Source organism: Podarcis muralis, chromosome 5 (genome assembly GCF_964188315.1).
Source record: "Podarcis muralis chromosome 5, rPodMur119.hap1.1, whole genome shotgun sequence".
NCBI classification, from domain to species: Eukaryota; Metazoa; Chordata; class Lepidosauria; order Squamata; family Lacertidae; genus Podarcis; species Podarcis muralis.
In genome coordinates, this window is record NC_135659.1 from 90,651,619 (window position 1) to 90,668,098 (window position 16,480).

Here is a 16,480-nt window from a genome sequence, read left to right on the forward strand (position 1 = left end):
CATTGGAGACAGTGCTGTGGATTTCCTCACCTCACCACCACAGAAACATCAAATACTCTGGCTCAAGTGACACCAGAGCTTCAATGTCTGTAGGGCTATATAGTGGTGTCAATGACAGTTTGTGTGGGGTTGTTTAGGATAATAGGTAAGGAAATATTTGTTAAGTATTATCCTTCCTTCACTCACACTAGTGAGTGAAGTAGCAGAGCAAATCCCCTCTATATTCAGAGAAGCTAGTTGATTAGAGTCATTTGAATCTTTACAAGATGACTAATCCAATCTGGCTTCCCCACTTGGATTATTCCTGGTGTCCCCTTTTCTCCCTCTTAAAATACAATAAAGACTCACGAGTCTGTCTTTATAAGTATCAGTTGACTCACAAGTTGTTCACAGTACACATCCTAGAAGGCAGGCTTTACAACACGTTGTGTGTTACAAACACAAAACGTGGCTTGCGTGCTTTGGGAAGATGGGCCCAAGTGCTGCTGGCTGAGCGCCAGCAGACAGCAAAATTGTTGTTTAGTCGTTTAGTCGTGTCCGACTCTCCGTGACCCCATGGACCAGAGCACGCCAGGCACTTCTGTCTTCCACTGTCTCCCGCAGTTTGGTCAAACTCATGCTGGTAGCTTCGAGAACACTGTCCAACCATCTCGTCCTCTGTCGTCCGCTTCGCCTTGTGCCCTCCATCTTTCCCAGCATCAGGGTCTTTTCCAGGGAATCTTCTCTTGTCATGAGGTGGCCAAAGTATTGGAGTCTCAGCTTCAGGATCTGTCCTTCCAGTGAGCACTCAGGGCTGATTTCCTTAAGAATGGATAGGTTTGATCTTCATGCAGTCCATGGGACTCTCAAGAGTCTCCTCCAGCACCATAATTCAAAAGCATCAATTCTTCGGCGATCAGCCTTCCTTATGGTCCAGCTCTCACTTCCATACATCACTACTGGGAAAACCATAGCTTTTGCTATACGGACCTTTGTTGGCAAGGTGATGTCTCTGCTTTTTAAACAAAAAAAGTAGACAGCAAAATGGATGAGTCTTAACTGAGAGTTGACTCGAATTGAGACAAAACGGCTATGTGACTCTGCTTTTATGGAGTCTCACTCATCTGCTGAGTCACTTACAGCAGGAACAGAAAGTTACACATCCCCCTGTCTCCGTCCACTCTAGAAAGTGAAGCATGTTGTAACTGACTGTACTGGTGTAACACAGCCGAGTTAGTGTCATGCTGGCAAAGGATTGGGAAACAGCTTGGCTCCCAAAATCATGTCCCTAAACCAGGGAAAGAGTTAGAGCTACCTAGAAGCTGATGACAGAAATTTTAAAAATTAGAGCCATTTGACTCACTGGTTATCTTACTAGGATTTTTAAAGGGCACAGTGCAACCTGAGAATGTGGAAATGGTCACTCATCTTTCGACTGCAGCACAATTGACCATTCTTTTAAAAAAGGGAAGGAGATAACTCTACCACTGGTTTTTGAAATTGAACTCACAAATCTGGAAGAGCTAAAGAGAGGAGAGACTCCAACATAACAACTCATTGATAACTGGAGTCTTTCATTCAAAACCAGAATGTATTGAATGAAAGTGATGCAGCTCAACCTTAGTCTCTTTTGGGATGGATCTGAGTTGCATGCCACTGGGGAGATTTGATCTATGTTATCTATAATTAAATATGTCACTGTGGTTTGGCATACACTGCTCATATTCTATTTTATTTTTTTCATTATCAGTAATGCTTAGGTAGGGCGAATTATGTTGGTGATACGCTGGTGCAATTGCTATTTTGCATGTTTCATAATTCTGAAACCATGGAAAGAAAAAGGAAAGAAAAAAATCCCTGTGAAATGCAATACAGTTCCTTTTCATCCATAGAACATATGATGCTATCATGGATGCTGTAGTATATAGAGCCGGCATAGAAGATATTAACATATCAAGGACTTTGTAATCCCCTCTGACCCTATGGTGCTGCTCCCAATAACTGCATTCAACTTTAAACATCTGCAGACGGGTATCTATGTGCATAATGTATGGAGTCTGCATGCTTTGAATCCTGCATGAAAGATCACTGCTTGGGTCTTCCTTGACTTTTCCACCTGCTCTGCAATCTCTTTCATTTCCTCTATGATACCCTATCCTCTACTGCAGGGATGAGGAATCTGTAACCCTCCAGATATTGTTCAACTGCACCTCCCATCAGTCCTGAGCAACATGAGCAGGGATGCTGGGAGTTGTATCCATGAGGGCGCCCATCTCTGTTGTACTGACTTCTGCAGCAGATGTGTTAGCAAGCTCACCATAAGTATTATTTACAAAAAAAAAAAAGTTTAGTGGGATGTTTAATCTGACAAAAGAGATGGTATCTGTGAAATACGCAAGGGACACTTGGCAGATGTACAGTGGTACCTCAGGTTAAGTACTTAATTCGTTCCGGAGGTCCGTTCTTAACCTGAAACTGTTCTTAACCTGAAGCACCACTTTAGCTAATGGGGCCTCCTGCTGCCGCCACGCCGCTGGAGCATGATTTCTGTTCTCATCCTGAAGCAAAGTTCTTAACCTGAAGCACTATTTCTGGGTTAGCGGACTCTGTAACCTGAAGCGTATGTAACCTGAAGCATATGTAACGCAAGGTACCACTGTATAATCTGTAACTTAAAAAAATGAAACAAAATACCTTGATACTTACAACATACCCCTAAGAAGCAAATCAAGGACAAGGATTGAAAATAGAGGCTGTCCCTGGTAAATGGGAGAATTTCAGCTTATTCAGAAGCACAGTTGCTTGAAGGTGGGATGTGGTCACCTCATGCACCTGGACCAGGTGGGAAGCAGAGAGACACTTGTATTTACCCACTGCCAGTGCAAACTGTGGGGTTGATATTGCCTAGTGTGATGAGAAATCTTGCAAGCAGCACATCCCAACGTTCTTTGGGCTTGGAAAGAGCATAGTTGAAGGAAATTTCCCTTTGGGTCCTGTGGTGCATTTCCAGCCCAATATATCTCAGCAATGAGAAACATCTGATCAATACATATAAGTAACCCAGCTCCCCTTGCAAGGAAATTATTTAGTTCTATTTATTTCATTTTTAGAAAAAGCACAATAGGCTTCTAGCATCCCACTAAGTTCTCCCCTCCCTACGTGGAGCTGAAAACTGGAAGCATGATGGAAAACAGTTTGATATCGCACTTCTTTCCTCTTTGTATGGTGATGGAGAGGACCAAGCCAGTGGGCGAGGAGGGGAGACCCTTTTGAAAATGTCCAAATTGGCCCCTTAGCTTCAGTGCACACAGTCAACCTCAAAGTCTGGTTGGCAATCTATGCTAATGTCAGAAAACCTCATTACAAGTGACAAAGAGTGATGTTCCACTCACTAGCCATCAAATATTTCTGAAAGAATGAAAGTACCAGGATGGTCTTGCTGAGCCGATACTAATTATTTCTGCATCCAGAGGGCTTTGGGAGTCATGTTAATTCTCAAGTCTCTCTTTAGCCCACATCCATTCCCTGGTGTAAACTTGCCAGAGCACAAATTATGTTACCGTCCCTTCGTAATTTGTCTCTCACTCTTGCATGCCAATTATCAAAACTGACCTAAGCTTCTGCTCTCTCAAGATCCCCCAGCTGGGAATTGAAAACTGATTTTTAAAAGGGGTCCATTCCATGGAGCAAATGTGGATTGTGTTTAGGTCTCGTGGATGCATAAATGCATGTCGAGCTTCTAGGTGCCCTTTTACCTTTCCTGGTGCCACTTATTAATGAGCATATTCAAGAAGAGGATTAAGGACGGGTGCTAGAAAAGCTCAAAATGTAAGAGGAAGGAGATAAGCACACACAAGCAAGACTTTGTACTCTTCAGATTTGGAAAGCCTTTAGCACCTGTGTTGTAAATCTGTTGCCAAATTACTAGGAGGACAGTGGTAGGAAACTGCCTGATACCAATTCAGACTTATATCTGAATTATATCTGAGAGCCAGCGTGGTGTAGTGGTTAAGAGCAATGGACTCATAATCTGGTGAACCGGGTTCGCGTCTCTGGTCCTCCACATGCAGCTGCTGGGTGACCTTGGGCTACTCACACTTCTCTGAAGTCTCTCAGCCCCACTCACCTCACAGAGGGTTTGTTGTGGGGGAGGAAGGGAAAGGAGATTGTTAGCCGCTTTGAGACTCCTTTGGGTAGTGATAAAGCGGGATATCAAATCCAAACTCTTCTTCTTCTTATATGCCCATCAAACCCAACATTGTTAGTCCTGACTTAGAGTGGCTCTTCAAACTCTCAGACAGGTCTTTCACATCATCTGCTACATCAGACATGGGAAATACACACACCCCTCCATGTGTAACTCCAATCATCCCTGACCACTGTCCATGCTGTTTGGAAGTGATGGGAGCTGGAATCTGATAACAGCCAGGGACTGCAGTTTCCCCATCCCAGTGCTATGTGATAGTTTTACCTGGAGATATCAGGTAGTGAACCTGGAACCTTCTGCCAGTAAGACACAGGCTTGATTTTTTAGCCTGTAGTTCTTCCCTTAACGGAAGTTGTGGTCTGATAACTAGCACATTTGATTTATAAATATGAGAATTGTATTGAAAGTACAGCTGTAACACCCTTGGGTGATATTCAACAAATGATTTTCACTTGGACTCAATGCTTATATTTGATGTGGGAACCATGATAACATCCTTTCATAGAATCATAGAATTGTAGAGTTGGAAGGGACCCTGAGGATCATCTAGTCCAACCCCCTTCAGTGCAGGAATATGCACCTGTCCCATACGGGGATCGAATCTGCAGCCTTGGCATTATCAGCACCAAGAAACAGCTCTGAGCAAGCTCAGAAATGGAGGAATGATTTGGTTTCCCGGGGCTTTAGAACCAATGCCCCTCTTCCCCATCCCAATTCTCAAGTGAGCCCAGTTAAGCCATATGGGTTGTATAGCCACAGGTTTTTGCTTAAATCAGGATGGCAAATGCAAAATCACACAATCTAGAAGAAAACCCGAACACCATCTAAATCTGCATTTTGTTTCCCCCAAACATAAACTGAGAAGGGCATGACTGGGTAGTGGAGAGATTTTGAGTTCATGGGGGAGGGGGGAATTCATGAAGACTGGGGGGCTTTCGCCTGAACTTTGGCCTGCCCCTTAAGGCACCCTGGTTCTCTAAAATGAGGAGGAGCCTAGAAGATACGAACAGGAGTCAGATGCTCATAAGGCCTCAATTCATTTCCAATGCTTATGGAGCAAGTCACACGCTAGGAGCTCTCCTTGGTCCTGAAGCAGGCAACATCCCATGCTCTCTTCCCCTGTGGACTTCTCTGTTATACCAGAACAGGACAAGCAGACAGAAGCCACTCTCCTGTTGATCAGGCCATTCCAGAACCCTCCCTTGACCTAGATGCAGCCCTGTATCAATGGGGAGTGGGAAAATTTAATTGGGGTTGAGCTGGTGAGCGGAGAGTTCAATTCTGCTGGGTGGTGCTTCACAAGTGCCTGTCCTGTGGGGAACATGCTTGCCAAGTTGCAAGCACCCTTCAGCCAGAAGAACTGAGCCTTCCATACAATCCTGCCAGGTGCTCCTTGTGAAGCACCCTGCAGTTAGCAGGACTGAATCCTCCACTCACTAGCTGGTGAGTGTTGGAATCCTACACAGTTTGACTGTGTCCATGTGTTCCCCTGCTGGTAACAGGAGTGCACAATTAAAGCATTGCTCTTTGCAGAGGCTGCCTACCTCACCTTTTTCTCTGCTTGACATTCCACCCCCTGATTTTGCCTGCATCATTCTGGGAGGCCTGACACTCTTTGGTTTGGTATTTAGCTGCATCTGGTTCATAAGCCAAAGTCATGTCAATCATCATCATCTGCCAATCACAAGGGCTAATGTTGCACATTTATATTCATTTCTCTGCTTCAAGAGGGTGCTGAGCCCTTGGTACACATGGTCCCATGGTGCTTAGTAGGCTAGGTGCCAAATTAAATACATGGGGTTCCCATTTTAAGGACCAGAACCACTGACGAAAGACCACACACATAATCATGCCAATCACAGTTTTTACAGTCATCATTTGGAGAGATCCGTGTGGAAGTAAATATAGTTTGAAGCAGACCTCCAAGACGTACCAAGATCTTCTTCTAGACCCTCCTTTCTACCTTGTGTCCACCAGATGATGGATCTCTTTAGACAGCATTCAGACTGCCTGAATCCCATTCCATGATGACTGCAAATAAGTCAGCAGTGCTTTAAAATTCCAGGCTAGCGAGGAGCTTAATACTGCGTAATGGACCCAGACCTACCACTGGTAACGCCAGGGATGTTTTCAGCTTGTTTCATTTCGTCCCTGTGATTTATTATATTTATTAGGAATCTGCAGATTTTATCCTCCAAGGGGCTGATAAAGCTTCCTGCAGTTGGCATAATGAAGACAATCCGTCGTGGAAGAAGGCTTGATTGTCTAATGACAGCTCCATACGTGTGGAAAAATGAAGTTGTCAATAGGAGTGCCGCTCGCTTTTGTAATGCAGAAATGTTTGCTTCATTGTAATAACAAAAATTCACACACACACCCCACACACACCCAGTTATTTCTCAACCCGAATGAGTCCCGAGGAGTTGATTTTTCCTTACATGCATTGCAATGTTGCTTTGTCTTCCTTTTTTTGTAAATGAAACTAAGCAAAATCAAAACAATACCTGTTTTCCTCCCCCCTTCCAAATCAGCAGAAAGGAAAGAAGAACACGTCAGCAGACCTCCTGCAGCAGCCGAGCGACACTCTCCTGCCCTGGCGCCATCAGCAGAATTCTCATGGGCTGAGGCGGCAGAAGCGAGACTGGGTCATCCCGCCGATCAACGTGCCAGAGAATTCGAGAGGACCCTTCCCACAGCAGCTGGTTAGGGTGAGTGGGACGGCTGGATAATGGATACCCGTGATTGATTGTTGGTCCGATGTCACACTGCACATTTCCCAAAGCTTGTTTGAGGTGTCGTTTTCGGAGAGGAAGCCCATTTCTCCAACGCCAAAGGCCAAACTCAGTGCAACTTTAGCAGTATACCTGTGCCTTTAAGTGGGTTTTGCTTTTTAACACAGGGATGGGAAACTTATTTCCAGCTCAAGGGCCACGTTCCATTCTGGGCGGCCTTCCAAGGGCCACATGGCAGCGCTGGGAAGGGCCAGAGGCAAACGTTGGTGGAGCAATGAGTGTGCATTTTACCTTTGTACAGTGGGCTAGTTTTCTTCACATGGGCAAGTGAAATGCATAATCAAAGTTGAAGGACGCACGCCAGCCTGGAAGAGGGGAACTCAACAAAGATGCAAAGCAGCACCAGTGGCAGGTGCTTTTTTGACCTAGGAGTGTCCTGAGAGCCAGGAAACGAGACATGGAGGGCCACATTTGTCCCCCTGGCCTGAGGTTCCCCTTCCATAACTTAAATGGCTGCTTCAGAAGGGGTGATCCAGATTGGGACACTAGCAAAAGGATGAGGGAGGGGTCTTTAGCTCTCCCCACACACACCTTGCTGTGACTATAGCAAAGGGGTCAGCAGTTAAAGCCCCTTTACCCCCATGTCAGGGTCCTGATCCATCAGGCTGGCAATTTGAGTGACTGCATACAGACCTGCACTTAAAGGCACAGTGAGACGTTTAATGTAATATTAGTTTTGTCATGAGTCAGGAGATGGCTGGCTGTGTTTTGGAGATAGGCTGTTTGCAGTTCCAAGCGGTGCACCATATTTTTGTAGATGCTCAGAGCTGAAAGTACCGTTGTATCATTATCATTCTTTGCATTGGTATACAGCTTCTCCACACAGAGACACCCTAAGCAAAGCACGTTTCAAGAACAATGGTACAGGAACAGGGACACTTATCAAAGCACAGTTGCAATGAATCTGTAATGCTTTGTTACCCCAGGGAAGCTGTAGCCATTCAGCTGAAGTCCTGCACTCTGATCCAAGGCTAGTGGTTACATGGGGTGGGGGAGAGACACTCTGCACATGCTTAGAGGCATTACGGCTTCTATTATTACCTTACATGCTCCTTACCAAATCCCAGCATGGACACCTCTTTTTCTTACTTGCTTACTATCCACCCACTTTTATTTTTGATGTTTAATTGTTATGGTGATGACAGTGAACATGACAATTTACACAGTACAAGGAGACAGGCAGTGTCAGAGCCTATGCCTGCACTGCCCAGGGTGGGCGTGCTCCCGAGGGGCGCGGGGCGTGGAGGGTACCCTCCCAGGGATAGCTGCTCAGGTGCATGGAGCAGCGTGCGCACCCTGCAGCCGGGGTTGGAGTGAGCCACCCATGGGGGCAGAGCAAGCCGCCAATGTGGACATTCAGCACACCACCTGCCCATGACTGCCAAATGTCACCCCCCTCAGCGAAGACACCTGGGGTGGTCCGCCCCCACCGCATCCCCATTCCTCTGCCCCTGGGGACAGGTCCCTCCATCAGGCACTTAGATTTCAACAACCAGCATGGTGGAAAAAACAGAAGGAGGGAATGCATGGCTGAACTGGAAAGCAATATAATAAATAATAATAATTTTATTATTTGTACCCCGCCCATCTGCGTTTGTTTCAGTTGATTGTGCTTAGCTGTGGTTATAGGCTGCACTGCAGCTCAAGGACTCGTTCCAGGTGGGGAGGAAATGCTCAAGAAGGATGCATAGTGGTGCAGTGAGGGGTGTTGCCTGGGAAGAGGAGTATGTGGCTGGGGAGGGTGTATGTGGCCTGGGGAGGGCCACACTCAACCTCAGGCCTGAGGTTTCTTCCAAAGCTTTTGGCCTCCTCTGTTCCTCGCCTTTCATTGTCAGCTGCTCCTCTTTTGCTTAGCTCCTTCGGTTCCCAGAGAGGCAATTGCCAGCTGGCACTCACAGCATTACTCACCCTTGTTAATTGGCCCTGTTTGATGGCTCTTCCCAACAAACTTCCCACTAGGTGCATAGTTGTCAAAACTCTGTAACTGGCCATCACCCCCTTCAGCAAGTTAGAAAGTTTGTGATCATTCCATGACATCAGCATCACTAATGGTGTTCTTGGAAATGACAGGCTACAGGCAGAGACTTTTAAGTTATAGTCCAGTTCACTTACAAGAAGATGGCACAGGGAAGTTTGAATGACGCAGAGTACATATGGATATATGTTTGCTGTCAATAGCCAAAGCAAAACAGAAACCCACGCTGTGTATCTTGCATCTACCAGGCTTTCTATTTTGGAAGCAAAAAAAACCCAACAACCTCCCCAAACAAATATTGTGTAAAACAAATGAAGGAAGAAGTAAAAGCCACCGGCAAACATTTTGTCAAGTTGTCCTCTGGAAGAAAATTGCAACGTAATTGCAAGAAATTTTAGAAAATAATTGGACAAAATGAGGGTGCATCATTTGCATGCCTTGTCAGGAAACAATACTTCCCGAGTCCTTTCCAAGATTAAAATGAATGCTGTCATTACCTGCTCCATACTGATTAGCCATTGCCTCGCTAAGCACATGACACTCGGAAGCGAAAAGTGGTTTGTTAAATCCCTCCGAGGTACGCGCAGTCTTGATAACATAAATTACATCTGAAAATGTATACTCTCCTTAACCCAATGCATTTCCGGGATGACACATGAAATATAAGTGGGGTGTCTTGAGTGCTAGAGGCCGACTCACGCAGCCTTCTTTCTGCCTTCCCCCATGCCCCCTGGATTGCCACTGGGACAAAAGATCACATGGCGATGTGGTCATTCCAGGAAGCGCTCCCAGGCTGGAAGCCCATTTAAAAAGAGACACCGTGAATATCCTCAAGGAATTCACTGGGAAGAAGGAAAGACCAGGTCACCTCATAAGATAAATAACACCTCGCCCACCTCCCTTTTTTAGCCACCCATTTTGGAGGCATGTTTGCTTCGCCTCCAACTCCAGTCCTATTGAATGGTAAAAACGAAACAAGCCCCCCCCCCCCCAAGGTTCTGCACAACATTAGTCAGTGCTGTTTAGAGCTCTACCACCATGGCTCTTCTGCTTTGGTCCACTGCCAGAGGAGGGTCCCCACCAAAGGACACTTTACCCAAGTTTCCTGCAATCGTGGAACCTGGCCCTCTCACCCTTCCATCACACAAGCCACCTGTAGGGAGGGAGGAAGACCATGGAATCGTCAGTACCTGGCAGTGTCCTGGCAGCTCCCTTAAGCCACATGTAAAAGATGAAAAGGCTGGGCAAGCCAGGCTTCACTTTCCTAGCAGGCACTGCAGCAATCTAATGGTCAATGAAAGCTCGTAGGAAGCACCCCATGGCTTGGACAGCTTCTCACTTTCTGGGTAGGATTCGTGTCTGATCTTGCCAACCATTCCAGTTTGATTCAGTAATAGTCTCTGCTCACCCACGGGTTTTAAAAAAAACAAAACAAAGAAGGGAAATAATTGAGCAGGAGCTGATAATGCAATAACAGTGCCTCCATTTTGGAATGGCTAACATTTGCATTTCCATCTTTGGTGGGTCAGGAGCAAGAAGATCCTAGGCCTCTTTGGGCATTAGGACCATGTGGAGAGGAGTGTTCTAGCTCTGCCTTACTTTGTCATCATTCCCATCTCCTTCAAGTCACGGAGCACACCTGTGCTAAGCAAGGGGCTTCCTGGATCTGCAGAGGCTCTCTGGGAAATTTGGAGCCCTGGAAAGCCAGAGTTGTGAAATGCGCAGGGAACCTCCATGGATTCTCCTCCTTCACAAAAGCAGCCTCCATGAGTAGAGGGTGATGGGAATGATGATAGTGGAGGGGTGCAGCTCGTATTGTTCTCCCCACTTCACCCCCCCTCCGCCCCCATGTGTTGTTGTTTTAAGCAGTGGATCCTATATCCCCAAAATGGCTATTGTGATGATAACTTGGGAGTGTGGATTGAAGAATACGCATAGCTGTCAACTTTCAGATTTGAAAATAAGGGATCATCAGCCTCAAAAATAAGGGATCAGCAGCCTCACCTGTACTGGGGACCGTCTACAAGATATCTAACAATCCGGGATAGCAGTGGGAAGCAGCAGGAAATGGCGCTGGAATAAGGGAATTTCCCGCAAAAAAAAAGGGAAGGTTGACAGCTATGAGAATACTGATGAAGCATCTTTAAAAATAAAAATCAGTTTGAATAGTTAAATTATCAGTATCCAAACTTAAATTTTGAGAAGCTGACACATACTCAGAGTCTGATTGGAGTACAAGTTGAAATTGTCATGGTTAGTGTAGCGCAGAACTCGTAAACATTCTGCGGGGATTGATCATGCTCACGGTAAGCTATCCTGCATCAGAGAGTTAAGAAAGCAACTACAATTAAGAATTGCCAGCAGTCATTAAGCAATTAAGTTGAGTAATTAATTCTGTAAGGTATGGATTCCATGATTGGCTGACTCTGTCATGTGCACAGAGGCATTGAAAAAAGTGGCAGCGGAGAATAATCCTTGGGTTGCAGTGGAGCATAATTCTTTAGTTAACCCCTTCTTCCCATAAAATAATTTCCAGTATGCTTTCCACTGTGTAACTAAAACTGTGACCCTCACAGCTGCCAAGTCTTAAACATTCTATTTTCTGCATGTATGAGGCATAAACAGACATAACTAAAGGTGAGAGAGGTAAGCCAAACTGTGTGGTGAACACCAGACAGTTTGATTATACTATAAGCTGCTCTGAACCAAGTTACCTAAGGGACCACCTTTGTCCAACAACTGCACCCCACAGATGGAGCACTACTGAAAGCAGCACATGCCCAGGGCTGGATTCACATATAAGCTAAACAAGCTATAGCTTAGGGCCTCACTCTCTTGGGGGCCCTCAAAAAATTTAAAGGAAAAAACCCTGGATGTACATTTCCAAAATATAAGATAAAAAACAAATAAAATAAAACCTACATACAGCAACAGTGTTTTGTGTTGTGTAGGCTCCTATGATGTAAATAATGGGCCCCGCCTGCTAGCCTGCTCCCTAAATTATCACTGGTTTGTTCATTTCTATATATAGGGTGCCTACATTCTGCATGTGCAAATGGCTTTAGATACCTATTAGGTCCATAAATTACCGTATATCATATATTCAACACAAAAATACAGTGACATTTTGTTGTGGACAAAGGACAGCTGGACATATAAAGGGCCCAATTACCTTCAGTAGCTTAGGGCCTCATCAAACCTAAATCCAGCCCTACACATGCCCTTGAGGTGGTGTGCATACGGGCTACTAGAAACCAGGCTTTTAGTGTTTCAGCTCCAGCCTTCTGGCATTGGTCATCAGCTGAAATTAGGCATTATGATGTTAGGTGCCTACTGAATATGTTTCTCTTTCCTTTGAGGTTTGACCCAGCCATTTATGGAATATTAATTGCCCATGAATTTTAAATACAGTTTTGCTGTTTTTAGAGCTTCTGGTTTCGGGGAAAGTAGCTCGGGGTTGGCGCGAGGGCTTGGGCTGGTGTGCAGCACATATCCCGCCTCCACATGAAAAGACGCTTCTCCACTGGGTGGGGCAGATGAAGGTGTGCTCCTCCCAGTGGTCATTCTGTCTCTGGTCACTGTTGTGGATACACAACCTGGCTGCCTGTCTCTAGGCACTGGGGTCATTCGCAGGGGATTCCTACACAGCATTCATGTCATGTCTGCAGACATCTTTGTAATGGTCTGCCAACTGGTCTGGTGCCTGAAGCCAGCTCCCTGTAAAGAGATCCTTGAGGATCCTACATTGTTGTTGTTTAGTCGTTTAGTCGTGTCCGACTCTTTGTGACCCCACAGACCAGAGCACGCCAGGCACTCCTGTCCTCCACTGCCTCCTGCAGTTTGGCCAGACTCATGTTCGTAGCTTCGAGAACACTGTCCAACCATCTCGTCCTCTGCCGTCCCCTTCTCCTTGTGCCCTCCATCTTTCCCAACATCAGGGTCTTTTCCAGAGAGTCTTCTCTTCTCATGAGGTGGCCAAAGTATTGGAGCCTCAGCTTCAGGATCTGTCCTTCCAGTGAGCACTCAGGGCTGATTTCCTTCAGAATGGAGAGGTTTGATCTTCTTGCAGTCCATGGGACTCTCAAGAGTCTCCTCCAGCACCATAATTCAAAAGCATCAATTCTTCGGCGATCAGCCTTCTTGATGGTCCAGCTCTCACTTCCATACATCACTACTGGGAAAACCATGGCTACATTAAATCCTACATTAAAATAGCAAATAAAACAATCCCAAACAAAATATTGGAAAAGAAAGCCAGTATAAATTCAAAGCAACATAATTAACAGGAAACTAAAACGTTACCTTAAAGGTTTCAAAATGAAGCTTTTCACTTGAAGTAAAATAGCATGAGCCAGAACTGTGAACTATCTGACATCAAGGGTAGTTTGACCCATAAAGTGCTACTCTCTTTAATGTACCATTTAGGACAAAATTGTATGTCTTCAGAGACCACCATTCAGTGCTTTTTCAGGTCCTCGTGATAATCATCACCCCAGGGTATTCTGTTGTCGGAAAGATCTAGGGGAACAGTTCTGATCTGGTTTCGAAGACTCCTGTTTGTCAGGCGTCAGAAACCTTGAATCGATCGTGGCATTGCCTGGAAGTTAAACTATCTGTAGCCCAGGTGTCTCTCTCCAAAGCTTCAATGAGCTTTCCACATATGCAGTAATTTTATGTATCCGTTTATTCTTTACATTTATTTATTCTCTTCATTTGCAGGGACGCAGGTGGCGCTGTGGGTTAAAGCCTCAGCACCTAGGACTTGCCGATCGAAAGGTCGGCGGTTCGAATCCCTGCGGCGGGGTGCGCTCCTGTCGTTTGGTCCCAGCGCCTGCCAACCTAGCAGTTCGAAAGCACCCCCGGGTGCAAGTAGATAAATAGGGACCGCTTACTAGCGGGAAGGTAAACGGTGTTCCGTGTGCTGCGCTGGCTTGCCAGAGCAGCGATGTCACGCTGGCCACGTGACCCGGAAGTGTCTGCGGACAGCACTGGCTCCCGGCCTATAGAGTGAGATGAGCGCACAACCCCAGAGTCTGGCAAGACTGGCCTGTACGGGCAGGGGTACCTTTACCTTTACCTTTATTCTCTTCATTTATACCATGTTGCTACGGCAACTTACCGTGAGAATTGAAACAGAGAGCTGCTTCCTACTGACCTCTCTTTTATGACAGGGACAATCTCTCTGAATCTCCATTTGCCATCCACGTGCAATGAAATCAGTGTATGCATGAGAAAGAGAGAGAGAGAGAGAGAGAGAGAGAGAGAGAGAGAGAGAGGAGGTTCAACTGTTATGACTAAGGATGGAGGAGAAATCTGATTCATTTGCATTTAGAAGTGGACCTATCTGATTTCCACTTTGCGAAACAACCCAAGAACTGAAGCACACAACCGTTCTTCAAACTTCGGACTTCTCCAGATTTTGCAGTGCAGTTCTCCAGTCCAGTGATATGTACAAAAATTCATATGCCGGGGTAAAATGTTCATTAAAATGTATATATTCATGGGGGAGGGGAGGCTATAAAAATGCATTATTGAAGGAGAAATTGCTCTGCAAAAGTTGCAAGTCACACCAAAATGCTAAGGAATCTTTGCTAATGACTTAATTTTGGTTTTTGCCAAGTTATGTGGAAATGTAGAGAAGTGGACTTAATATTTTAAAAATGAGAACCTTGAGCAAACCAAAAGTGAGAGAATCCAAGGTACCCCATTCATAAACAACAGCAAGGAACAAACACAGAGAGCATTTTACAGTGTACTTGAATTTGCCTTCCCTGCAGCTGCCTGCATCCTGTTTCCCATTTTTTTATAGGTCAAACTAATTTGAAATTCATGGGCAAATCTTTTTTTGGCTCCCTCCCCCCATCACCCGGCTTTCTATTGTGAATACAGAAAGTTCCATTTTATGGGAAGTTGATTAGCTGCTTGTCAGTATTTGAGCGAGGCTCCGCCTGAATGAAGTTTCAATCCTTGCCAAGGTGAATAAAGCTGGATGGCGCCCACATAAGCCCAAAGTACAGCCCCCTTTCCAGTTCTGCTGGGATGAGCAGTAATTCTCTGCTCATTAAAGCGTTTCGTTCTTTGGGAAAATATGGTAAACGAAACAAGACGTGCCACGTTATTCTTGCAAACGTATTCAGCCCTCCCTGTCAATTGCAATCCCTCTTCATTCCATGAATTTACTTTCTGAGCCTCAGCTGCATCTGATCCGAGGGCCTTGATGAACCAGTACGCCAAGGATGCAACAGAGGAGAGGCTACGATTCATTTCAGACAGCAACTTTGGGCAGGAAACTCCTTCTCTGACCTAAGCACAGTCATTCCAACATGTACGTTGTTGTGGTTGTTGTGGATGCGGGTGGTGCTGTGGTCTAAACCACTGAGCCTCTTGGGCTTGCCGATCGAAAGGTCGGTGGTTCGAATCCCCACGATGGAGTGGGTTCCCCTTTGCTCTGTCCCAGCTCCTGCCAACCTGGTGTGTTCAAAAGCACACCAGTGCAAGTAGATAAATAGGTACCGCTGTGGCGGGAAGGTAAACGGCATTTCCGTGCGCTCTGGCTTCTGTCACGGTGTTCCATTGTGCCAGAAGTGGTTTAGTCATGCTGGCCACATGACCCAGAAAGCTGGCTGCGGACAAACACCGGCTCCCTTGGCCTGAAAAGCGAGATGAGTGCCGTAACTCCATAGTCACCTTTGACTAGTCTTAACCATCCAAGGGTCCTTTACCTTTACTTTACCTGTGGTTGTTGCATTTATATCCCATCTTTCCTCCAAGGAGGCATATAAGGTGGCATACATAGTTTCCCCCTCCCCATTTTATCTTCACAACAACCCTGTGATGTATGCCAAGCTGAGAGTGAATGAGCAGCCCAAGAGCATCCAGTGAGCTTCCTGGCTGAGAGGGCATTTGAACCTTGGTCTCCTAGCTCCTAGTCCAACACTCTGGCCATATAGAGCCTGCTGTGCCTATAAATGTATGCAAAAGGCATTAACTCGGGGTGGAAATATGAAACATTCCTCCCTGCCAATCCACTCTAGAGATGATGATGATGAAGATTTATATGCTGCCCTTCATTACAAGATTTCAGGTGGTTCACAAAATAAAATACAGGATAAAAACAAGCAAATAATTAAAAACAAAACAGCAAAACAATAACCTGCCCCTCCTTCCCACAGACACATTTTAAAGGTTGTAGAATATTCATTAGACAAAGACCAGGTTGAATAGGAACGTTTGCACCTGACACCTAAAAATATATAATGTGTTGTGAATGCAGATTTAAAACTGAGCTCTAGAAATGCAGTGAGCCTACGTAAGTGTGAACACAGCCCGGGAATCCAAGCGCAGTGTTCTACCAACAAGTCCTGTCAATGGAAGGATTTCTGTTTAAACAGAAGAACATAAGAAGAGCCTATTGGATCAGGCCAATGGTCCATATGGTTCAGTATCCTGTCCTCACAGTGGCAAACGAGATGCATGTGGGAAACAGGCGAGCAGGACCCTAGCACAAGAGCATCCTCCCCTCCTATG

General features: G+C 45.6%; 1 protein-coding gene across 8 annotated transcripts in view; it reads left to right on the forward strand.

Moving 5' to 3' along the window:
* The window catches only part of CDH4 (cadherin 4), an 831,041-nt gene that overhangs the window by 501,345 nt on the left and 313,216 nt on the right, over nt 1-16,480 (forward strand). For 4 of the 8 annotated variants that reach the window (XM_028735371.2, XM_077929338.1, XM_077929341.1 and 1 more), the window contains one exon: nt 6,718-6,894. In XM_028735371.2, the coding sequence (XP_028591204.2) occupies nt 6,718-6,894 (177 nt within the window). The remainder of the gene's footprint in view (nt 1-6,717; nt 6,895-16,480) is intronic. The other 4 variants (XM_077929337.1, XM_077929339.1, XM_077929342.1 and 1 more) reach the window with 1 other exon arrangement.